The 23,949-nt window shown below is 51.8% G+C and overlaps 1 protein-coding gene across 3 annotated transcripts in view; it reads right to left on the reverse strand.

Moving 5' to 3' along the window:
* Nucleotides 1-23,949, reverse strand: part of PPIL2 (peptidylprolyl isomerase like 2) — a 32,384-nt gene that overhangs the window by 1,846 nt on the left and 6,589 nt on the right. Inside the window, exons 3-20 of one of the 3 annotated variants that reach the window (XR_009450171.1) lie at nt 19,398-19,443; nt 17,031-17,093; nt 15,791-15,842; nt 13,391-13,442; nt 10,336-10,427; nt 9,465-9,554; nt 8,439-8,514; nt 7,531-7,691; nt 5,505-5,580; nt 4,863-4,969; nt 4,333-4,422; nt 3,987-4,020; nt 3,068-3,185; nt 1,692-1,748; nt 1,033-1,105; nt 868-930; nt 637-776; nt 306-459 (exon numbers count right to left, since the gene is read on the reverse strand). Coding sequence is in view for 1 of the 3 variants with exons in the window: in XM_059677182.1 (XP_059533165.1) it covers nt 363-459; nt 637-776; nt 868-930; nt 1,033-1,105; nt 1,692-1,748; nt 3,068-3,185; nt 3,987-4,020; nt 4,333-4,422; nt 4,863-4,969; nt 5,505-5,580; nt 7,531-7,691; nt 8,439-8,514; nt 9,465-9,554; nt 10,336-10,427; nt 13,391-13,442; nt 15,791-15,842; nt 17,031-17,093; nt 19,398-19,443 (1,487 nt within the window). In the remaining 2 variants the exon portion in view is untranslated. The remainder of the gene's footprint in view (nt 1-305; nt 460-636; nt 777-867; nt 931-1,032; nt 1,106-1,691; nt 1,749-3,067; nt 3,186-3,986; nt 4,021-4,332; nt 4,423-4,862; nt 4,970-5,504; nt 5,581-7,530; nt 7,692-8,438; nt 8,515-9,464; nt 9,555-10,335; nt 10,428-13,390; nt 13,443-15,790; nt 15,843-17,030; nt 17,094-19,397; nt 19,444-23,949) is intronic. The other 2 variants (XM_059677182.1, XR_009450172.1) reach the window with 2 other exon arrangements.

Consider the following 23,949-nt stretch of genomic DNA (forward strand, 5'->3'; position numbering starts at 1 on the left):
TCTAGGTTCTAGTCCAGGGTCCTCAAATCACTGGCATCAGAAGCCCCGCCTCCAGGTCAGACTCTAACAAGGTTCGGGGTGAGGCCGCTGGTCGGGAGGCCACATGGAGTAAAAATAGTCCCAAGAAGATGACGGAAGTGGGAGGTGATGGTAAGAAAACTGGGACAGGAGACAACAGCTCTTCTTCCCAGACCCAGACCCAGAGGTCCCAGACGTGGGCTCTGGCTGGGGCCAGGACACTGGGCTCCTGGGACAGGAAAGGGAACCCAAGCAACAGGCAAGGGCTGGCCTAGGCGGGCAGAAACCTCGGGGTGTGGAAACCAGCACCGCGTCCCTACCGGGTCCGAGCAGCAGGCCTGCTGCTACCATGCGCTGAAGTCCTTGAAACCTCCACTGGGCTTCTTCTTGGCCACGGGGACAGCTGCGCTGGTGGATGGTTCCTCATCAGCCGCACGTTTCCTGGGGAGAGAAGAGCCGGGCGCCAGCTGCTGTGGGGGCCAGGGTTCCACATCACCCCCACCGCATCTGATCGCTTCAGCTACACCAAGCCTCCCAGCTCCCGCTCACGGCTCAATCCCGGATCGGTAAGCACATGGACGCACCCTGGGAATGGACACCAGCTCCCACCCCACTCACGTGGCTGCAGGGTTGATGTACTTGCCCACCCCCTGGCGGTAGGTTGGGGGGCCCTGGTTCCCTGACTTGGACTGGCTTTTCTTCACTGTGCTCTCGGGGGCCGCCTCCGCGAGCTGTGTCTTCTTCCGCTCCTCGGCGATCTGTGGTGGAGCAGGGATGTGGCTGACCCGGAGCCCCTCGGGCTGGATAGGACTCCCCGAAGCCCTCCCCCTGTGGCCAGACACTCCTCACCTGAACATCAGCCTCCTCGTAGGGGTCCACAAAGACCGTGGTGGAGTCGATGCGGATCTCCTCCTACAGCAGAGGGAGCCCGTGAGCAGGGCTGGTGGGAGATAGGACCCCACAACTGCCCGCTGAGCCTGAGGAGCAGCCCCTCTGTTCTCCCGGGGCACATACCTTAGGGCGGTCAGTTTTGGGATCACTCTCCACATTCTCCATGGCCGTTAGTGTGTCAAAGCCACCGACAACCCTGCAGCAGAGGGAAGGGTGCCTCTGAATATGCCCTGCTCAGGGCACCCCCAAAGGCCAGGTCCCCATAGCATGCCAGGAAGAGGGGCTGCAGGCCCATGCTGGCCTCACAGGCGAGGGCGCAGACAGATTCAGGAAGACCCGTGGGCCAGACAGGACTTTGGGCCAGGACAGGAGGAGCCTGAGAGGTGAGGCTTTATTGGGACACAGCCCCGCTGCTTCCACACTGTCTGTGGCTGCTCTGCTACCACCACAAAGCTGAGGAGTGAGACAGACCATAAGGCCACAAAGTTGGAAATTCCACCTGGGCCTTCCCAGGATGGAGAGAAAGGAGGTGCCCAGACCTGTGATTTGGGGTCTCCAAAGGAAAACCCGAGGGGCTGACCGGGCAGGACAGCCACCAGGCAGGGCTGCAGCTGCGCTCTTCCTAGCCAAGGTCCCCTGCCCAACACAGAAGCCCCCAGTCCCCGTCCCGCACGGCTGTGACCTCGGCAGGGCCAGGCCGCGGAAAAGGCAGCGAGAGGCTCCAGCTGGGGAAGGAGCCCGCCCTCCCAACAGCCCCGACCTCACGCAGCAACTTCTCTTACCGCCCGAAGATGGTGTGCTTCTTGTCGAGGTAAGCGCAGGAGCGGAAGGTGATGAAGCTGGGAAGGAGAACAGGGAGGTCAGGAGGAGTGAGCTTCCCCACGGCCGCTGGGCACAAACCAGGCCACACACGCCCTGCCCCGCCTGCTCACTGTGTGCACAGCACAGTCCCTTGCCTGCCTGCCTAGGGTAGGCTGTCAACCAAGGTGCCACCAGGCGACTGGGGCCTCTGGCCACTCGGGAGGAATCCCAGTGCACGGCCACCAGGAAGGGGCAGTGGAGGTTCAGGCCCGGCCACTGCCAACCTCCCACCGGACACTATGTCCAGAGCCCAGAGGCAGAGGCTGCCCTGGAGACAGCGCAACTAGAAGACCAGAGCCCATCCACTGAGAGACTAAAGGACCAAGGACTCTGAACCAGCAGGAAGGGGCAACGAGCAGGACAGGAAGTCAAGACAGAGACGCAGGTGCACGAACAGCAACACTGACCTAGATCAGCTCACTTCCAATGTGGCATAAAAATGGGTGGAATTAAAAAGGGGACATCTGTAACACTGTCAATAATAAAGATAATTTTTTTAAAATGGGCGGAATTAGGCCCTGGCTGGGTTGCTAGTTGGTTAGAGCATCATCCTGATATAATCAGGGTTGCCAGTTCAATTTCAGGGTACTTATAAGAATCAACCAATGAATGCATAGACAAATGGAACAAATCTATGTTTCTCTCTTCCCCCCTTCCCTCCTCTCTCTAAAATCAACAAGTGGGTTAAAAAAAAATGTTTTTAATGGGTGGAATTAAATTCCCAACTACACTAACACGGATGGGGGGGGGGTGACTGGAAGGGTCTTGTCTGGGAGTGAGGTAGATATAAACTAGTAACTTTAGACTTTAGATATACCTGATTTAAGGCTAGAAGTAAAACATCTAACTTCCAAACCAGGAGAAAGGGGAGAGGAAGAAATAAAAATATTTAAAAAGGTTCATCAGAAAGCACAAAGTATTAGCAGTATAACTGGAAAGTAAAGTACGTACTTAAGATTCTCAGGTTGAATTAAACCAGTATCTAGGTATGTGCCTTAAAAGGCCCTAAAATTTCAACAAGCTGAAAGGTTAAAAGTAAAAGATGGAAGAAGAGATCAGACAAGACATGAAGGCAAAAAGTGTTCCCAGGCTGGTTACAGCGCACGGAGCCACTCAGGCTTGTGGACAACGCCAAGGGCAGACTTGGTGGGAGGCTAAGGTGCCCGTGAGCAGGCCACCATCTCCCCAGGGGGGGTGCTGCATGCCTTCCTGGTTGGATTCAGGGCAGGGCTGAGGGGGAACCTGCAGGGAGCCGAGCCGCTTCCCGAGCCCCTCCGCTAGCCACCCAGCAACTCACAACTGAGACTTGTTGGTGTTGGGCCCCGAGTTGGCCATGCTGAGGATGCCCCGGCCGGTGTGCGAGAGGTTGGGCCGGAACTCATCTTTGAAGGGTTTTCCCCAGTAAGACTCCCCACCTGGAAGAGAGAGGAGCATGGTTGGCAGCAAGAACGGCGGGGGCCTAGCTGAGTGCAGCCAGCAGGACGCAGCCCAGCTCCAGAAATCTATGCTGAGTCTCAGGGGCACTGGGCACTGCTGGGACTGGTCTGGGGCAGGGGCACCTTGGAGGGCAGCCCTGGCCCTGAGGGCCCCTCATCACCAGCCCCCAGGGCCTTGAAGCCCCTACGTGGGGTCCAGCCCTGAGACTGAAGTACAGGGTGAAGGCCACATGCTGTTACTGCTTACCCGCGGGCGAGGGAGTGGCCTGGGCCCCGGCAGCTGACAAGCTGGGGGGTGGGAGCTTTGGGAGGGCAGCCAGACATCTGGGACTGGGGGGGTAACCTCTCTCTGCTGCGGGCCCTGAGCACCCCTTGTCCACTGACAAAGATGGGTGCCCGGCCCTGACCAGTTTGGCTCGGTGGATAGAGCGTTGGCCTTCGGACCAAAGGGTCCCGGGTTCGATTCCAGTTAAGGGCATGTACCTTGGTTGCGGGCACATCCCCAGTGGGGAGGATGTGTAGGAGGCAGCTGAATCGATGTTTCTAACTCTCTATCCTGCTCCCTTCTTCTCTGTAAAAAATATTTTTTTTAAAAAAGATGGGTGCCTGGAGGCCTGTGGAGGAGGCAACATGCTCCCCTCCATCTCAAAATGAGAAAATAGGGACGTGCCCAAGATCACCTAACGCCACATCTGGAACTCGGCATGTCCCACCCACCTACCCCCTCACGGCCGATGGGGCGGCCAAAGCTGCCCAGGGAACCCCAGCACCAGTACCTACCCGTGCCTGTGCCAGTGGGGTCACCTCCCTGGATCTGCAAGAACAAAAGCCAGTGAGCAAGCCATGCCTGTGGCCCTGCCAGCCCTTCCACAGCCCCCACTCGGAAGCAACTCCCCACCGGCCAGATGGACACAGAGGGGTCTGAGCTCTTGGTGAGGGGAGGCCCTCCCAGGGCCTCCCAGGGCCTCCCAGGGCCCGTCTCTGCACAAGCCCAGTGTGGCCAGGCTGGGTGCTCAAGGGGTGAGTCTGCTGTTTCCCTGCCCCTGAGAAGGGGCTCCCACATATGGCAGAAGTCACCTCTAGGAGCATCTGGCCCTGGAGGCCAGCATTGACCCAGGTCACGCACCACAAAATTCCGGATGGACCTGTGGAAGATGGTGCCATCGTAATACTGCTTCTTGCAGAGCTTGATGAAGTTCTCGCAGGTTTTTGGTGTCTGCAAAATAAGCCAGGTACTTCCGTGAGGCATGAAGCAGCCAATGGGGGGGTCACCAATGCTACCCAAGCCCTGACCACGCAGTGGAAGAGGGTTAGCTGCCCAGCGTGAACACAGTAAGGTCCAAGCTGCCCAGCCTGAGCGCGAGGGCCACAGGGAGATGCCAGCAGAGCAACGGGGGTGGGGGTGAGGGGGTGGTCTGTGTGTGTGCTGTGCGTGGTGTGTGCGTGGTTGTGTGTGTGTGTGTGTGTGTGTCAGGTGTGTGTCCACCGCCCACGTGGGCCGAGGAAACGCAGCACACGCTGACAGGGTCCCTTCTGGGGAGGGCAGTGGGCACAGCCCTAGAGGACAGAATTTTCCACTATGAGCACACCCAGAGTGCAGCTCCATGCTTCAGACCTGGGACGACCCTGGGCAGGGGGGACGGCTGCCACACCCACCATGTCGCAGTGCAGCTCCAGGTTGAGGTCGCCCCTGTTGGTGTGCAGCCGCACGTAGCCCTTCTTCTTCACAAACTGGTAGCGCAGCACGTCCTCGTCAATGGCAGCTGCAATCAAGCAGAGGCCCAAGCTCCGTGCCTTCCCTCGCCCTGAAGACCCGCACCCCACACCAGGCACAAGGCCTGGAAAATTCCAAGTTCCAAGGAAAGCTCAAGGTTGTGCCCTGGCTGAGCACGGGGAGGCTCAGCAGTTACGGCGGGGACGCTGGGAAGGCCGGGACCCAGGGCAGGAGGGGGGTGGAGATGAGAGGGTTGGGGACCTGACCCGCTGAACATATAAGAGGAAGAGAGCTTGGCTGGAGGGCTAAGATGCCCACGGGCAGCCTGGGAAGAGGAAAAGGTGGGGGGCTCCCTCACAGGCAGGACACGGCATGGGGAGGGTTCCTGCTGCAGGCCTAGCCCTGACTACAGCACCCCCATTACAGACGCAAACACACCTTCAAAAGGGCCATCCCCTGACCATTCCTGAGCTAAGAGCCCACAAAACCCAGACGCCACGGAGCGATGCTGAGGACAGGGAGGCAGGGCACCCGCCTCAGCCATCATGTGGCAGCACTGGTGACAGAGGAGGGGAGGCAGCTACCTGCTTCGTGGGTGGTCTCTGGAACCATGGCGGTGGAGGTGAAGGAGGCGCTAACCTTCCCAGTGGAATAGTGGGCCTGCGGAGAAAACCATGTGGGCGCGTCAGCAGCGCCTGGGAGGCCCGGAGGCTGAGGACATGGGAGCAGCTTAGGCCCCTGCTCCTGCCTCTCCAGGAAGGCGTCCGTGGCCACCACCCAAAGATACACCAGAAACCTCCTGGGGACAGGGTGGCCCAGCCCGAATTGGCCTTTCCCTAAGGCCTCAAGGAACGAGGGACTCTATTTTCCTTTTAAAAGTTTTCAGTGTCGCCCAAGCCGGTTTGGCTCAGTGGATAGAGCGTCAATCAGCCTGCGGACTGAAGGGTTCCAGGTTCAATTCTGATCAAGGGCACATGCCCGGGTTGTGTGGGCTTGATCCCCAGTAGGGGGCATGCAGGAGGCAGCTGATCGATGATTCTCTCTCATCACTGTTTCTCTCCCTCTCCCTTCTTCTCTAAAATCAATTAAAAAATGTTTTAAAAAAGTTTTCAGTGTCTACAATAAACACATTTTTAATCAGGAAAACATAAGCCCCAATAAATATTTTTCATCCTAGGCAGAAGGGAAAACAAAGAGGGACTTCTCCCCATCAGAAGGAAGCACACCAAACGCTAAGAGCTTGTGTGAGAGTGGGGGAATTATGAACAACAAACTTTTCTTTTGCAAATTTTCCTGAATACTTCTTTAAGGAGAGAGCCTCAGAGCCCCACCTCCCCACCGCCACAGCCCCAGCTCTCCAAAATGAAGAGGGGAAGGGGCAGCTTTGGGGCCTGACAGACCAGGGCACAAATCCTGGTGCCATCACTGCCAAGAGAGGACCTCAGAGCCAACTACTGGGTATTGTAAGAAGGAAACCTGACTGCCCGGGAGGGACGGGCACCGCACCACTTGTCCCTACCTCAGCACTACGGGACCCCTGAAGCACCCCGCCTTCTCTCCCTGGGTTTGCTCTGGGCACCCCACGGGACATCCCCTCCCACAGACCTGCATGCCTGAGGCTACTGTGTCACGTGGTAGCAACAAAGCCCCCAGGCCCTGTCCACCGAGCATGTCTGTCCCAGGGCCCCAGCTTGGGCCAGAGCATGAAATAGATCCTACATGGCCCTAGCTCAGGGGTGGGCGAACTTTTTGACTCGAGGGCCACAATGGGTTCTTAAACTGGTCCGGAGGGCCGGAACAAAAGCATGGATGGAGTGTTTGTGTGAACTAATATAAATTCAAAGTAGCCGAAACCGGTTTGGCTCAGTGCATAGAGCCTCGGCCTGCGGACTGAAAGGTCCCGGGTTCGATTCCGGTCAAGGGCATGTACCTGGGTTGCGGGCACATCCCCAGTGGGGGATGTGCAAGAGGCGGCTGATCGATGTTTCTCTCTCATCGATGTTTCTGACTTTCTATCTCTCTCCCTTCCTCTCTGTAAAGTATCAATAAAATATATTTTAAAAAAAAAAATTCAAAGTAAACATCATTACATAAAAGGGTACGGTTTTTTTTTTTTTTTTAGTTTTATTCATTTCAAACGGGCCGGATCCAGCCCACGGGCCGTAGTTTGCCCACGGCTGCCCTAGCTGGTTTGGCTCAGTGGATGGAGTGTCAGCCTGCGGACTGAACGGTCCTGGGTTCGATTCCGGTCAAGGGCACGTGCCCAGGTTGTGAGGTCTGTCCCCAGGAGGGGGCATGCAGGAGGCAGCTGACCAATGATTCTCATCACTGATGTTTCTATCTCTCTCCCTTCCTTGCTGAAATCAATAAAAATATATATAAAAAAAGAAATAGACCCTACACGGCTGGGGGCCACCTTCCCTGCACGGCTCCCAGCTCGTCTGTCAGCCCCAGCTCCTCAGTGCCGCTGTCCTCTGGGCCCCCAGGGGCGCCTTGGCCTGGGGTCCCAGCTGCTTCCCCTCCGACTGTACCCCAGGACGTCCTCACTCCTAGGCGCTCCGATGGGCGGGTGGCTTGAGCTGGCAGCTGCGCGCCCCGCCACCTACTCACCGCATTCAGCTTGTCCACCTTCCTCTTCTCTGGGACTTTCATGGTGGCCGCCAGGACCTCGTCCCCCTTGAACTCCTTGTAGAGCTCCTGCAGTGTTTCTCGGGTCTCGGCATTGGTATTTTTCAAATAATAAGATGGGTCCTGTTTGGCCTTTTCTTCATCTACGAAACAGCATGGTGGCCTGAGCAGCTGGGCCCCAGGAATGTCCCCAGATGTGTGTGATGGGAAAAAGGCCAGAGCTGGCTACCCCAGCAGGTCCCGGACCAGAACACAGGCCAAGCCTCCATCACAGTGACATCCTCGTAGTCGCTGCAAACCCAGGGAGGGCGTGTAGGGCGAGAGTGAAGGAACAGCCCAGAAGGGCAGTGCCACCCGCCACGACTTCTGCTGGAGTCGGCTACGGTCTCTGTCCCTGGCCCAGCCTTGGTCCCAACAGAATTCAGACACAGCCCAAACCACAGCACCACAGTGGTGCTGACCGGCTAGCTGAGCAGTCCCCACCTACCTGCCTAACCTCCTGTCCCTGTAGTGAGAACAGAGACAACTTCTAAGGAGCAAAGACGGCCCCATCGAGGCACCTGAGGGCCTGTCCGAGAAAGCAGCCCGAAGGCCCTGGAGCTGAGTCTTGAGAGGGGAGGACCAGGTGTATGGGCTCTCCCCAAGGAGGCTGTGGGCACTCAGGCCTAAGGCCTAGCTGACACCCACCACATCAGGCCCTGTGGGCAGGCCTGGGCCAGGGTGGTTCTGCCAATCTCAGCGCAAGAGAAGCTGAACGCCAGCTTGAGAAATTCCAAACTTGCCTCAGCTCAGTCAAGACTCTGATCCCAGGAGGGCGGAGGCTTTGGCCAGGGAGCATGGACCTATTTCCCCCAACCCCTGGCACCCAGACCACCCCTGGATGTTCATACCTGGGTCAGTTATTTTCATGTTATTCTTAACATGAAAGAAGTTGGAGACGTTGAATTTGTCCAAATTTGTAGGGTCCTAGGGCAAAAAGAACACGTGGAATGAGTCCAGCCGGGTCCCGGGCTGTGGCCATGTGGCTGCCACAGGCAGCAAAGAATAGGTGAGTGGCATGAGGGTCCTGGGGCCAGGAGGGGAGAGGCCTGTGGCTGCACAGAAGCCTGGGGGTCGAACAGAGAACAGGGAGCCAGGGAGAGGGCTCTGCCCCGGGCAGGGCCATGAGCAGAGGTGGGGTGGAAACTGGAACAAATGGCTGGCTGCTCCCCAAACTGCATCTGCATCTCTCTGGCACAAGGCCGACAAGCATCCCTTGCTGTGAGGCAGCCACAAGACGGATGGGTCTTCTCGAAGGAAGGTGGGCAGATATGCCGTGCCCACCTCCAGGCCTCTCACATGCTGCCCCGTACTCCCTTCAGCTTGGCTGCCAAACACAGACCCCACAGAGCTCGGGCCCTGGGGACAGCGAGCCCACTCCCTTGGAAGGAATGTGCACTGACCTCCAATTAGAATGGGACAAGCCACAGTAGGGATCGTCCCCCTCTAAGTCACTCCTAAAACACTTTCTAAGTCCGTGTTTTTCATGAACTCACCCAGGATTCTCTGACACCACAGGGGTGCCCTGTGCCCAATGCTTGAGCACACACCTGCCCCCACTCTCAAGAGGGCGGGTGGAGAGCCAGGCCTGCAAAGAGGCCACTCTGTACCGAGATGGCTCGGGGGGCCCTGACAGCAGGGAGAGGCATCAGAGGAGATGTGGGAACCAGACTGAGGAAGCAGTGTGTGCGAAGGCCCATGTGACCGAGTGTAAGGAGGGCAGGAGGTGGGGGCACTGTCAGTGGCAGCTGGGAACCTCAGCCAGACAGGGAGCAAGGAGGAAGCCACTGACCCCGGGTGGAGAGGTGGGGCTGGCAGAGGCAGCTGTGCCAAGGTTCTCGTGGCCCCTCCCGAGAGCACAGGGGAAGGGACCGTACCTGGAGGGTGATGATGTCCTGCCGGGAGAAGGGCTCGTCCGTCAGCAGGTCTCGGAAGTTCTTGGCCTTGATATTGAGCTGCTCCACTGCCTGTGGCCAGGAGGAAGCGGCTGTTACTGTGCCTGTCCCAGCCCGCCCGGACGACGACACCATCCAGCGTGAGGAAAAGGACAGAACTACCAGGCACCCCCCACGGGCTCAGAGCCATGGCCCTGCCCCTGAGGGGAAGCTTGTTGAGCCCCAGAAACTTGAAGACTACCCTCTGAGCAAGGTTCCTCACAGGACTCTCTCGTGACAGGTCTTACACATCAGCAAACAGGTTCAGCGAGGCCGCCCATCTGTATCAAGCCCCTGAAATCCATGCACTCGGGCAAGGTGTCACCCCAGAGCCTCTAGAGCCACGCTGGCCACCTGAACCCTGCCAGCGGCCAGGGACAGGCATGAAAACAGCTGAGAGGCCTCCCTGCTACGTGGAGCCCACAGCCCTGCCGTCTGTACTCTGCTGGCACACCTGGAGGACAGGTGGGAAAACCAGGGTCTCCTCTCCCAACACTTGCCCACCAGCCACATCTGCTCCTCTTGGGGACTCCGCCAGGAACTGGGGGGCTCAAGACCCCCTCGAAGCCCTGGAGAGCCCTCAGAGCACAGGGTCCCTCCCAGGGCCTGACCAGTGAGTCTGCAGAAGACGACTGTGGGGAAGACCCCTGGGTACAAAAGAACTTCCCAGAGGTCAGGTCCAGTGGCCACAGGAAGGCCTGCCTTTTCTAGGCTGTGCTGATGGCTCTCAGAGTGTCAGCCCCATTGGGAAAGGCGGGTTCCCAGGAGCAGACCCCTAGAGAGCCGGCAGGGGACACAGTTCCCGAGAACCTACCTCGTAGGCATAGACGTTGCCAGTGGTCCTGATGGCCACGATGTGGGTGTTGTTGGTGAACACGGTGTACAGCACTGGACAGTGGTACTTCTCTAGGGAGGAGGCATGCAGAGGGACCAGAGAAAGGCCCAAGGTCAGAGAACGGGAGAAGGCAGACGCCTGCCTCAGTGTGCCCAGAGTGGGGCCCAGTGGGCCGGCCAGCTGCTTAACCCCCTCCTCCAATCCCCACATGGCTTTCCTCAGAGGTATCTGCCTCATCAGCCCCAGGCCACCGCTGGCAACACTGCCCTGGCCTCCTCCTCCACTGCAGACACTGCCACGTCCCTCACACTGTCGCCTGGGATATTGCAACAAACTCCTGCTACTCCCCTATCCCACCAACTCCCTACAGGTAGCCAGGAGCCTGTCCAAATAAGTCACAACAAATAAACTGCAAAAAGGCGAGGAGGATGACTTTTAGATTAAGAGAGTTAGAGATTATCAACTACCTATTTGTGTGGACTTTTTAAAAATCTTGATTTGGCCGAAACCGGTTTGGCTCAGTGGATAGAGCGTCGGCTTGCGGACTGAAAGGTCCCAGGTTCGATTCCGGTCAAGGGCATGTACCTGGGTTGCGGGCACATCCCCAGTGGGAGATGTGCGGGAGGCAGCTGATCGATGTTTCTCTCTCATCGATGTTTCTAACTCTCTATCTCTCTCCCTTCCTCTCCGTAAAAAATCAATAAAAATATATTTTAAAAAAATATTATAAAAAAATAAATAAATAAATAAAATCTTGATTTGAAAACTATACAAAAATAATTATGACAGCGTTCTGGAAATTTGATCACTGGCTGGACAGTCAATAATATTAAGGAATTCTTGTTAATTTTTTAGATGTTAGAGTAGTTAGAATAGTACTGTGATAACTATTTTTTAAGCCCTTATTTTTCAAACTTAAGTATTTAAGCATGAAATGATACAATGTCTCAAATTTGTTTTAAAATCACCTACGCAGCCTGGCCAGCATGGCTCAGTGGTTGAGCATTGACCTATGAACTAGAAAGTCATGGTTTGATTCCCTGTAGAGGTGCTTGCCTGGGTTGCAGGCCAGATCCTCAGTGTGGGGTGTGCAGGAAGCAGCCGATCAATGATTCTCTCTCATCACTGATATTTCTCTCTCTCTCTCTCCCTCTCCCTTCTTCTCTGAAATCAACAAAAGTATATTTTAGCCCTAGGTGGTTTGGCTCAGTGGATGTTGGCCTGCGGACTGAAGGGTCCCAGGTTCGATTCCGGTCAAGGACACATACCTTGGTTGCAGGCTCCTCCCTGGCCCAGGCTCTGGTTGGGGCTCATGCAGGAGGCAACCAATGTGTTTCTCTCACATTTATAATTTCTGTCTTTCCCTCTCTCTTCCAATCTTTCTAAAAATCAATGGAGCCCAGCCGGGTGTGGCTCAGCAGTTGAGCATCAACCCAGGAACCAAAAGGTCACTGATTGGATTACTAATCAGGGCCCAGGTTGCAGGCTTGATCCCCAGTGGGGGGTGTGCAGGAGGCAGCTATCGATGATTCTCTCTCATCATTGATGTTTCTATCTCCCTCTCCCTTCCTCTCTGAAATCAATAAAAAATATATTTTTAAATAATAATAAATATCAAAGGAGAAATATCCTTGGGTGATTACGAATATACATATAATATTTAAATAAATAAATAAATATCACCTAAGCAGGCACTCAGTAAATAGTTGCTGAATGAGATACACTGTAGACCTCCCCACATCAGCTGATTTCTGAGCAAGGAGGCCCACAACACTCAGGGCGGAGCTCCCTAACCCCAGGGACTGTTCCTCAATCGCTAAGCTTCTGTTTTCCCAAGGCCTGTTCACTCATCACTATGAACCAGCATCTACTATGGGCCAGGCTCTAGGATCAGAGAGAGTGTCAGGTGGACCTCAGCTACTTCAACATCTCCCTAGATTGTATACACCCAGTGAGCATGGACACCAGCCTTGACCATGGCATCTGCACAGGCCAAGAGAACCATGCCAGGCCAACCGAGAACCCAGAGCAAGATCAGTGCCCTCAGGGGTTGCCTCAGCGAGGGCATCTGGCCAGTGAGAGGGAGTGTAGCAATATAAAGCAGGAGGGTCCTGGCTGGGCTGGGCTTTATGACCAGTGGCGAGGAGCTCAGCCTAAGAGCCACCCAACAAATCTGTCAGATCCACACACCCCTGCCCAGCTGCCTGCCCTGGGCCTCTCAGCCTGCGCAGCTTCTGCCTCCAACCACGAGCAGACCAGAGACACAGGGCCCATCTGTGCCCACAAGGCCTCCAGAGGCCCCCATGGCCCAACTGCCTTCGTGGGAAGAAATACCCAAAACCCAAGGTTTCACTCCTCCACCCTCAGCTTTAAAAACTACCTGGACCTTTAAGAAAAAATTGTGTTAGCCCAGTCGGCGAAGCTCAGTGGTTGAGCTTCGATTCCCAGTCAGGGCACATGCCCAGGTTGTGGGCTCAATCCCCATTGTGGAGTGTGCAGGAGGCAGCCAATCAATGATGCTCTCTCATTATTGATGTTTTTATCTCTCTTTCCCTCCCTTTTCCTCTCTGAAATCAATAAAAATGTATTTTTTTAAAAAAAGAAAAGAAAAAAAATGTTAGCCCTGGCTGGTTTTTCTCAGTGGTTAGAGCACTGGCCTGTGCACTGAAGGGTTGAGGGTTCGATTTCCAGTCAAGGGCATGTACCTTGGTTGCAGGTTCAATCTCTGGCCCCGGTTGGGTAAGTGCAGGAGGCAACCAATCTATGTGTCTCTCTCACATCTATGTTGCTCTCTCCCTCTCTCTCTTGCCCCCCTCCCCCTCCTCTCCTCACTCTAAAAATCAACAGGAAAATATCCTCAGGTGAGGATAAAAAAAAGATAAAAAGGAAAAAATTATGTTGCCTCTTTGAGAAATTAAAAGCAAGTGCCCAGCCTGATCAGAAGGGAATGACTGGTTGTGCAGAGACCTTGGCGTGAGGCCGCGGCCAGGTTCTGCAGGCCAGTCCCTGAGTTGGCTGTAAGAGACCCTCTTACCTTCACTGTTCTTTGCAAAGTTCAGTTTAATCAGGGACCGCCCGTCCAGTTTCTGGAAGAAGTAGAATTCATAATTAATAATAATAAGTAGCTGATATGAAGAACTGCTGAGGCTAGAGGACACAGACAGACTGGAAGCGTCTGACCATCCGAGCCTTCAGACAAGGAAAAGGCACAGGTGCTGACCTAGGGCCCCAGGACAAAGGGGTTAACCTAGATAAGGGGCTGCCCAGTGGAAGCCCAGCCTCTGAGCCAGCAAACCGGCCCCAGCAAAGGGGTTGCCATCCAGCCTGGAGGCCAGGCCTGAAGGGCAGGTTTGTTTATACTCTGTGATGTTTACACAGTTTCATGGCAAGCACAGATTATTTCTCAAATTGAATTATTTTGTCTTGGCCAGTGTTCTCAGTGGTTAGAGCGTTGGCCCCTGCACCAAAGGGTCACGGGTTTGGTCCCAGTCAAGAGCACGTACCTGGGTTGCAGGTGTGATCCCCGGCCCTGATTGGGGCGTGGGCGGGATGCAACCAATCTGTGTGTCTCTCTCACATCGATGTTTCTTTCTGTCTCCCCCTTCCTCTCTTCTTCCCTGCCCGTCTCTCTAATAATCAATGGAGAAAAAAATAGCCTTGGGTGAGGATTAAAAAAACACAAATGTATTTTTTTTCCAGCTGGATGGTGTTCACCTTATTCTTCTATTGTGTAACTATTTAAGAAAGATAAAATATTTTTAAAAGTAGGGGAAAAGGAATAAATATACTCAAATGCTAAGAGCAGCTGTGATGGGATCCTCTATTTTTGTTTAATCCTCACCCAGGATATGTCTATTGATTCTACAGAGAGAGAGAAACATCCACCAGTTGCCTCCCACACATGCCCTGATCAGGGACCAAACCCCAAACCTTCCTGGTGTGTGGGACGGCACTCCAACCAACTCAACCACCCAGGCCCCGCGGGATGCTCCACTTTTAGCATCTCTGTGTGTCTACAGTTTGCCCCTCCTACAGGAAACGCCACAATCAAACGAAGTCCAGGCAGCCAGAGGAAAGCAGCAGGCCTGGGGGGTGGGCCTCAGCTGGGGCACTGAAGGGGCTGTGGAGACCATGGAACACACAGGTAAAGCTGCCCCTTGGGAGCACCTGACTCGGGGCTCATGTCCCTGTAGCCACTGCCACCCAGGTGGGGTGGGCCCAGCCCTGCTACCCAGGGCCCGAAGACGACACTGGTGGGTGTTCCAGGACTGGGCCTCTGAGCCAACCTCCAACCCTGTGTCCTCCCTCTCCTACAGTGGCCAGTCCACCAGCCACACACCTGGCTTCATGCTTTCCTCTTCTATTCAACTACTCCCACACACCTGTGCAGGTGAGCATTAGACTCCAGGACAGGTGATGGGGTGCTTGCTGCAAGGCTGCTCCCACCAGATAAGATAGCCCTTCTCACTTGGCCAGTGTGGCTCAGTAGTTGAGTGCCGACCCAGGAATCAAGAAGTTGCTGGTTCAATTCCTGGTCAGGGCACATGCCTGGGTTGTGGGCTCCATCCCCCAGTAGGGGGCATGCTGGAAGCAGCCATTCGATGATGTTCCTCTCTCATCGATGTTTCTACCTGTCTATCGCTCCCCCTTCCTCTCTCTATAAAAATCAATAAAAACAGCCCTAGCTGCTTTGGCTCAGTGGATAGAGTGTCAACCTGCGCACTGAAGGGTCCCACATTCGATTCTGGTCAAGGGCACATGCCAGGGTTACAGGCTCGATTTCCAGTAGAGGGCATGCAGGAGGCAGCCAATCAATGATTCTCTCTCATCATTGATGTTTCTCTCTCTCTCCCCCCTCTCATTTCTTCTCTGAAATTAATAAAAATATATTTTTAAAAACATTAAAACACAAAAAATAAAATGGTAAAATTCTGGAAAGAAATTTGCCAGTAGCTACCAAAACAGAAAATGCTTCCACCCCATGACCCAGCAGTCCCAGGACGACAGTCATGTGTATGCCCAAAGAAGCATGCACCAGGGTGGCCCTGACCACTGTTTGCAATAGCAGGTGACTTCAAATCCCTGCAGTACCCCCGCACAAGGGCACACACAGCCACCACAGAACAAGGCAGGGCTTTATGCACTGACAAACTCGGATCCCCAACACACTTCAGGATGCGAAAGCAAGGTACAGAGGAGTTCACGCCTGAGAGCGCACCCATGGCCCAAGCAAAGATGTACACCTGTACACACGTGTGTGCATGTAGGAAACATTCCTGGAAAGGAATGTGTGTACAGAGAGAAGCACAGTCCCTCACTGTGCCCCACCAGTCGTCCTCTACTGCGCCTGCGTGTATATGAAAACCACAGAATCAAAGGACAGGCGATGGGACAGCGTTCACGGGCATCACTTAAGCTCCTGCACGACCCTTACCTCGCCGTTGCTGGGGTTGGTCCCGTACTTCTTAAGCCAAGGAAGGATGTTCCTGAAGGGAAGAGAACAGAGAGCATCAGCGTGATGGGCAGGTACGGCACAGCCAGGAGGCTGCTTCCAGGACAGCTGCGAAGGGGCTTCGCTCCGTTCACTTCTGGGGCAGAAGCCAAGGAGAGGGGCGCCTTGCCTCATCAAAGGAAGCAGGGCTATTTCTGGAAATGTGGTTCAGAGTATATTCAGGGTTTTTACTGCAGTTATATATAAACAACACAAACTAGCAAACAAAGATGTACACAAATGCTGATACGTCCATAAAATGAGATACTGGGCCATCATCAAAATTATAATTTCCAGAGAATTCTTAATGACATGGGGGAAAATGACTGAGTAAAGAATGGATCTAGAACTACCTTCATGGAATTATCTCAACCATGTTACCACAAATAAACGCACAGAAAAAGATGAGTATAGCCCTGACCAGTTTGGCTCAGTGGCTAGAGCGTCGGCCTGTGGACTGAAGGGTCCCGGGTTCGATTCCGGTCAGGGGCATGTGCCTTGGTTGCGGGCACATCCCCAGTGGGGGGTGTGCAGGAGGCAGCTGATGGATGTTTCTAACTCTCTATCCCTCTCCCTTCCTCTCTGTAAAAAATCAATAAAATATATATTTTTTTAAATAAGATGAGTATAAATACTGACAGTGGTTACCCCAGATAGTGTGATTATGGTAAATTTTTCCTTTGAAATGTTTTACAATTTTTCTAAAATAAGTCTGAAATGTGAGAAAAGTATATAAGCTGGCTTATGTTGGAACATAAGACTGAGTATAATGCTTCAAAACACAGCACTGAAAAGTATGCACCCTAATTATGACTTTCATAAAGTGAAAAAGTTTAGTTCATTAACATTCCAAAACAAGTACATGAGTGGCAACTAGAACACCGGGACCACACTTGGGGGGTGGGAGGGGTGTCAATGCCGCTCCAGGAAGACAGCAGCACCTGCCAACAAAGCTGCCTGCCAGGGGTCACAGCAGCATTGCTGCTTCATCTCTGAGGCCCTGGCAGTCCCTCCTGGGTCCCCAAGAGACCTGCCCAGGACCCCCGAAGCCCCAGGACCTCAGCGTGGCCTGGCTTGTACCGCCTGGAACCATTAACCCTCCAGTGGGCCCCACATCCCCTACCTGAGCAGATATCAACAACCTCACCCCATTTGTTAGCTCAAAAGTCAAGGGAGAACTCACAGCAAGTCAAAGACGACGCCTTCAGGGGTGCAGACCGGGTAGCTGAAGGGCTGCAGAGAGAGACTGAGAAAGGACATGGTCACTCCTGGTCATGCAATGGACTGGCCGGGCCACTCCCACATGGCTCCTACGACTTCTCCCTTTGCCTCTCCCTCCTTCGGTCATTCCTCCAACAACTTGGGTGATCCTCTGCACAGCCTGAGACAGGTGCCAACACAGACGGGTCCCCCCACATCTCTGCCCCTCAGAAGCTCCCAGCACAAACCAGTAAGTACAAAACAAGGATTTCAGGAGTTGAGGAGAGGGTTTAGGGACAACTGCAGCCGAGCCCTCTCCACACCCTGTGCTGTAATATCTAATACACATGCGATCATGTTCAAGCCCAAAGGAGCTCACTGGAGGTGGCCTGGGAGAGGCAGGGCTGGAATTCGCTCTCCAAAACCTCACATGACAGGCATAGGCAGGCCACACTTTTCTACTGAGAGCTGCCTCTCCCATCCCAAGAGGCTCTGGTGGGCACTCATGATTTGGGGGTGCCCTGCCTGCTCCTGACCACAGACTGTGCAGACAGTTCTCCCCATATTTCCTAGGGGCGTTCACATGACTCAGGCAAGGCCTGAGGCCCCAGGAGCCCAGGGTAAGTTCTGATATGTGGGTGTGGGGTAGAGGGGCCTGCAGAGGCCCAGACTACCACAGGGCATGTACCACCTCCTGAAGGGTCTCCTAAGAAAAGCAGAGCCCACAGATGAAGGGAGACCATACCTGGTGGACTTCCTTGGGCCAATACCCTTTTTCCTGCATGGGATTTCTGTCACTAGCCATCAAAAGCCCTGGCTTGTTTATACATCAGTCACCTGTAAGTTTGGTCACCACAGGTCAGTCCCCAGGACCTAGACAGCCTGGCAGCTTGGGGCTAGGCTACCTCCCTGGATATTGCCCCAGAAACCCTCAGGGGGTAATCTCACCCCTTTCTCTCTGGCTCAAAAGTCTACTCTAGCCTTGTGGGACTAGGATTGTTGCACCCCAGCACACGGGGGTCTGTGGGGTGGGCAGGTCCGGTGGTTGGTCCCCTGGGGCCTGAGTTTTCTAAATTTGAGCTCTGGTGCTGCTACTGCTGCTGGGGGCTGACCAGAGCAGGACCTGACACAGAATCATGCTCCAAGCAGCAAGAAATGTATATACATCTTCTCCCAGACACAACCTAAAGGCACATTCTCAAAGCACATTTTTTACCCAGAACCCAATGTAGTTAAAAAATGAGCGAGACACAGATCAGAGACCCCTTGCAGGAATTGGGAACCAAGGATAAAAGCATTTCCATAAAACCAATTCATATCCAATCTGAGTAAGACTGATGACAAAATCTGGTGGGTTGGGAGAGAAATGCAGCCAAAGGCATCTGAGTCTCATTCGTTCACCCTCCTGAGTAAGTGCTATGAGCGGGAAAAGCCCTCACTCACCACTGCATGGGAGCCTCCCGGGGGCCCTGGGCACACGCAGCGGCTGCATCTCCGGACATTCCTGGCACCCTCAGCACCCTGTGGTATCTGGCTGACCTGCCTCAACTGGGCACTGGGATCACCAGGAGAGCTTTATCAGCTCTCGAGGATCACTCTGTCCTATGGAATCAGAACTCGGGGGATGAGGAGGAATGCTGTGCAGACATGCATGTGTACAGAGCAGAGATGACCATGGCTCAAATTTAGGAAATGTAGGCCCAAGGGGACCGCCAGATCTGCCCACCCCACAGCCCCCAATGTGCTGGGGTTCAACAATCCTAGTCCCATTTTTTCAGCACACCCAGCTTCTGTTCATACTAGTACACATACCAACTGGTGTGGGAAGAGGCATTTGAGTGACTCTAAAGCTGGACCCCTCCCCACTCCCACCAGTGACCTGCATTCCTCAGGGAAGGGGAAAGGAGCTCATAGTATCATGACTATTGCAGCAGTTGTTACCACTTGGACTCTGGACAAAGGTAAAGTGTGAAAGGCACAGGCCCACAGGAGACCGCTGGGTTCACGCCTCAGTGGCACTACTGCCACTGGGCAAGGGACTTCACTCTTCTAAGCACTGATTACCTCAACTGTAAAACAGGCTTAATAACAGAGACTACCTACCTTAGAAGGTAAGACTGAGGTTAAAAAGACAATGTACTTGTAAACACAGACACAGAATAAGCAGAAAAGAATCATTAGTTCTTATCATTGTTGAGTCACCTTCTCCCAGTTCAGGGAAGGTCTGGAGGGAGAGGTGGGGTGGACAGACAAAACCCACAACTGCATCTCCAAGGATCAGATTCACTGTCAAATAACTGAGTATCACAGAACTATTACAAGGGAAAGATTAAACTCTCAAAACTCTTACCTGCAGTGGTCAAAAGGTAAACGACGAAAATTTGTTTGTGGAATATCTGTTTAAAACAAAAATAAGAGACAGAAAATTTATTCTGTAAAAAATTTCACCTATATATCCCTATCAACAATTCAGTTACATTTTAAGAAAAAGTTCATGTAGCCCAGCCTGTGTGGCTCAGTGGTTGGGTATCGACCTATGAATCAGGTGATCACGGTTCAAGTCCCAGTCAGGGCACATGCCAGGGTTGCGGGCTCAATCCCAGTTGAAGGTGGTGCAGGAGGCAGCCGATCAATGATTCTTTCTCATCATTGATGTTTCTATCTCTCCTCCCTTCCTCTCTGAAATCAATAAAAATATATTTTTTAAAAAAGAGAAAAGAAAAAGCTCATGTAAATTACCTAGTGCAGCAACTGCTTTGGATTAAAAACTTTCGATAGAACCAAAGCACATGGGATACATCAGGAAAGAACTTAAGAAAAAAAAGTACACACCACATACCCCAGAGATACAGCGAGTTCGATTCCAGACCACCACAAGAAAGCGAATATTGTAATAAAGGGATTCAAAGTTTTTGGTTTCCCAGTGCTTATAAGAGTTATGTTTTTACTACACTATAGTCAAGTGTATAATAGCAAAATGTACTGTAGATATATACCTTAATAAAACATGCTTTATTGCTAAAATTATTAACGACCATCTGAGCCTTCAGTGTGTCATAATCTTTTACTGGGTGGAGGGTCTTGCCTTGACATTCATGGCTGCTGACTGATCAGGGTGGTGGTAGCTGAAGGTTGGGGTGGCAGTAACAATTTCTTAAAATAAAACAACAGTGAAGTGTGGCGCATGGACTGACTCTTCCTTTCATGACGATTTCTGTAACTTGCAATGCTATTTGACAGCATTTACCCACAGAATTTCTCTCAAAATTTAAATTAATCCTCGTAAACCCTGCCACCATTTTATCAACTAAAGGTATGTTGCCAAACTGGTTTGGCTCAGTGGATAGAGCATCGGCCTGTGGACTGAAAGGTCCCAGGTTTGATTCCGGTCAAGGGCATGTACCTTGGTTGCGGGCACATCCCCAGTAGGAGATGTGCAGGAGGCAGCTGGTTGATGTTTCTCTCTCATCGTTGTTTCTAACTCTCTGTCCCTCTCCCTTCCTCTCTGTAAAAAATCAATAAAATATATTTTTAAAGGTATGTTAATATTCTAAGTCCTGTGTTGTCACTTCAAAAACCACTTTCTTTACTCATCCATAAGAAGCAATTCCTCATCCATAAAGTATTATTATGAGATTGCAGCAATTCAGTCACATTTTCAGGCTCCACTTCTAGTTCTAGTTCTCTTGCTATCTCTACCACATGTGCAGTTACTTCCTCCACTGAAGTCCTCAAGCCCTCAAAGTCATCCAGGAGGGCTGGAATCAACTTCTTCCAAACGCCTGTTAATGTTGTTATTTTGACTTCTTCCCATGAATCATGAATGTGCATAATGGCATCTGGAATGGTGAATTCTTCCCAGAAGGTTTTCAGTTTACTTTGCCCAAATCCATCAGAGGAATCACTATTTACTGCAACTATAACCTTATGAAATGAATTTCTTAAATAATGACTTGCAAGTCAAAATTACTCCTTTGATTCATGGGCTGCAGAATGAATGTTCTGTGTTGTCCTGTGTTGTCACAACACAGGACAACATTAATTCCATTGTACATCTCCATCAGACCTCTTGGGTAACCAGGTGCATTATCAATAAGTAGTGATATTTTGAAAGGAACCTTATTTTCTGAGCAGAAGGACTCAACAGTAGACTTTAAATATTTAGTATGCCATGTTGTAAGCAGATGTGCTGTCATCCAGGCTTTGTCATTCCATTCACAGAGCACAAGCAGAGTAGATGTGGAATAATTCTTAAGGACCCTTGGACTTTCAGAATGGTAAATGAACATTAGCTTCAATTTCAAGTCAACAGCTGCATTAGTCCCTAGAAACAGAATCAGCCTGTCCTTTGAAGCTTTGAAGTCAGACACTGACTTTTCGTCTCTGCCTATTAAAGTTCTAGATGGCATTTTTTTCCAATGTAAGTCAAGTAGTAGCACTGCCATCACCTGAAAGCTGGTTGGACATGCAGTCCCAGACCTTCTGAATTATAGTCTGCATCATTTTAACAAGATCTACAGATGATTCATACTCACATTAAAGTTTCAGAGACCTTAGTACACTTAGCCTTCAGAAGACATTACTGACCCAACAGAAGATATTATTGTTATTTTCAATTATAGAAACCAAGACAACGATTTTTCTCAAAGGAAACATGGGCTAATGTATTAAAATAATCTATGGGGGTGGGGGGAGGAGCAAACAAACAAAAGCCCAAGTCACCATAACAAATATAATAAAAAAGTCTGAAATATTGCTATAATTACCAAAATGTGACACAGAGATACAAAGTGAACAAATGCTGTGGGAAAACTCACCCCCAGACTTGCTCAAAAATAATGTCTGCAAAGTGCAATAAAGTGAAGAGCAATAAAATGAGATATGCCTGACCTTATTATCTTGATAGAGAAAAAATGTTATTTTAACCTACATTAATAAAAACACAACAAGATTGCCCAGCCAGTGTGATTTAGTGTCAACCTAACAACCAAAACGTTGCTGGTTCAATTCCCAGTAGGGGGCGTGCAGGAGACAACCAATCAATGATGTTTCTATCTCTCTATCCTTCTCCCTTCCTTTCTCTCTAAAAATCGATAAAAACATTTTTTAAAAAATACTTTATCTGGAGAAACCAAGATGGTGGCATAGGTAAACACCGGAGTTTGCTGCCTCGAACAACCACTTCAAAAATACAACTAAAAGACTGAACGGACATCATCCAGAACCACAGGAAAGCTGGCTGAGTGGAAGTTCTACAACTAGGAGGAAAAAGAAAAGCATACCGAGACTCAGAGGAGGCGCAGTGCTGAAGTAAAATACTAAGGTGCGGAGTGCATGCGGAGAGGGCTGGCGGCTGAGGACGCCGTGGTCGTTTTCAATTGGGAGGAAGTCTCAGGCTCTGAGCTCCAGTTCCGGGCGAGTCTCTAGGGACCCAGACTCATACGGGAGAAGCGGGACTGTCTGGCATCGCTCAGAACCCTAGGGCAGCTTTCTCTCCGTGGGGCTTGCAGTGATTACTGTGACACTGAGAAGCAGAGCCTCTGAGGGCAAGACTGAGAGCAGCCATAATTGCTAACCCCGCCCTGTTGATCCCGTGGGACCCGCCCCGCCCTGCCCAAGCCCTGCAGGGAGACTTTTGCTGGATAGCCTCAGGCAAAGGCTAGATTAGCACCTCCCTAGAGATCCAGGAGCCAGGAAGCCCAGTGGTCAGAGTGGGACCATCCAGTTTGCAGCTCTGTGGAACCATAAAAGGCACACTCAGGGGGCAGACTCAGTGAGCACCAAAGCCCCATCGAAGCAAGTCTAGCCCCAGAGGGGTGTCTCCAGCACAGAAGTTCTCCCACTGCAGACACAGCTGATTCTCACAGCCAATTGGCCTGGAGGTCAATTCCTCACAGTGATAACTACAACAATCAAGGCTTAACTACAACAAGACTGTGCACAAAGCCCACAAGGGGGTGCACCAAGAGTGTCTACCTCAGGTAACTGGGACACTTAGCACAGAAAGGCACTCTATCGACACAGCGAAGCATAAAAAATTCCAAGACAAAGAAACAGGACACAAATGACAGAATTGGAGGAAAGTAAACTGTTGGATATAGAGTTCAAAAATCACACTTTTAAGGTCTTTAAAGAACTGTCTAGAAGCCGCCGATAAATTTAATAAGGCCCTCGAAAAGACTGGTGAGACCGCTGATAAATGTAGTGAGATCCTCAAGAAATCTAATGAGGCCCTCAATATTGTGATAAAGAATCAACTAGAAATTAAGCATACACTGACTGAAATAAAGAATATTATACAGCCAAAACCAGTTTGGCTCAGTGGATAGAGCGTCGGCCTGCGGACTGAAAGGTCCCAGGTTCGATTCTGGTCAAGGGCATGTACCTGGGTTGCGGGCACATCCCCAGTAGGAGATGTGCAGGAGGCGGCTGATCGATGTTTCTCTCTCATCGATGTTTCTAATTCTCTATCTCTCTCCCTTCCTCTCTGTAAAAAATCAAAAAAAAAAAAAAAGAATATTATACAGACTCCCAACAGCAGACTAGAGGGTCGCAAGAATCAAGTCAAAGATTTGAAATACAAAGAAGCAAAAAACACCCAACCAGAAAAGCAAAATGAAAAAAGAATCCAAAAATACGAAGATAGTGTAAGGAGCCTCTGGGACAGCTTCAAGCGTACCAACATCTGAATTATTGGGGTGCCAGAAGATGAGAGAGAGCAAGATATTGAAAACCTATTTGAAGAAATAATGACAGAAAACTTCCCCTACCTGGTCAAAGAAATAGACTTACAAGTCCAGGATCGCAGAGAACCCCAAACAAAAGAAATCCAAAGAGGACCACACCAAGACACATCATAATTAAAATGCCAAGAGCAAAAGACAAAGAGAGAATCCTAAAAG

Source organism: Myotis daubentonii, chromosome 19 (genome assembly GCF_963259705.1).
Source record: "Myotis daubentonii chromosome 19, mMyoDau2.1, whole genome shotgun sequence".
Lineage (NCBI taxonomy): Eukaryota > Metazoa > Chordata > Mammalia > Chiroptera > Vespertilionidae > Myotis > Myotis daubentonii.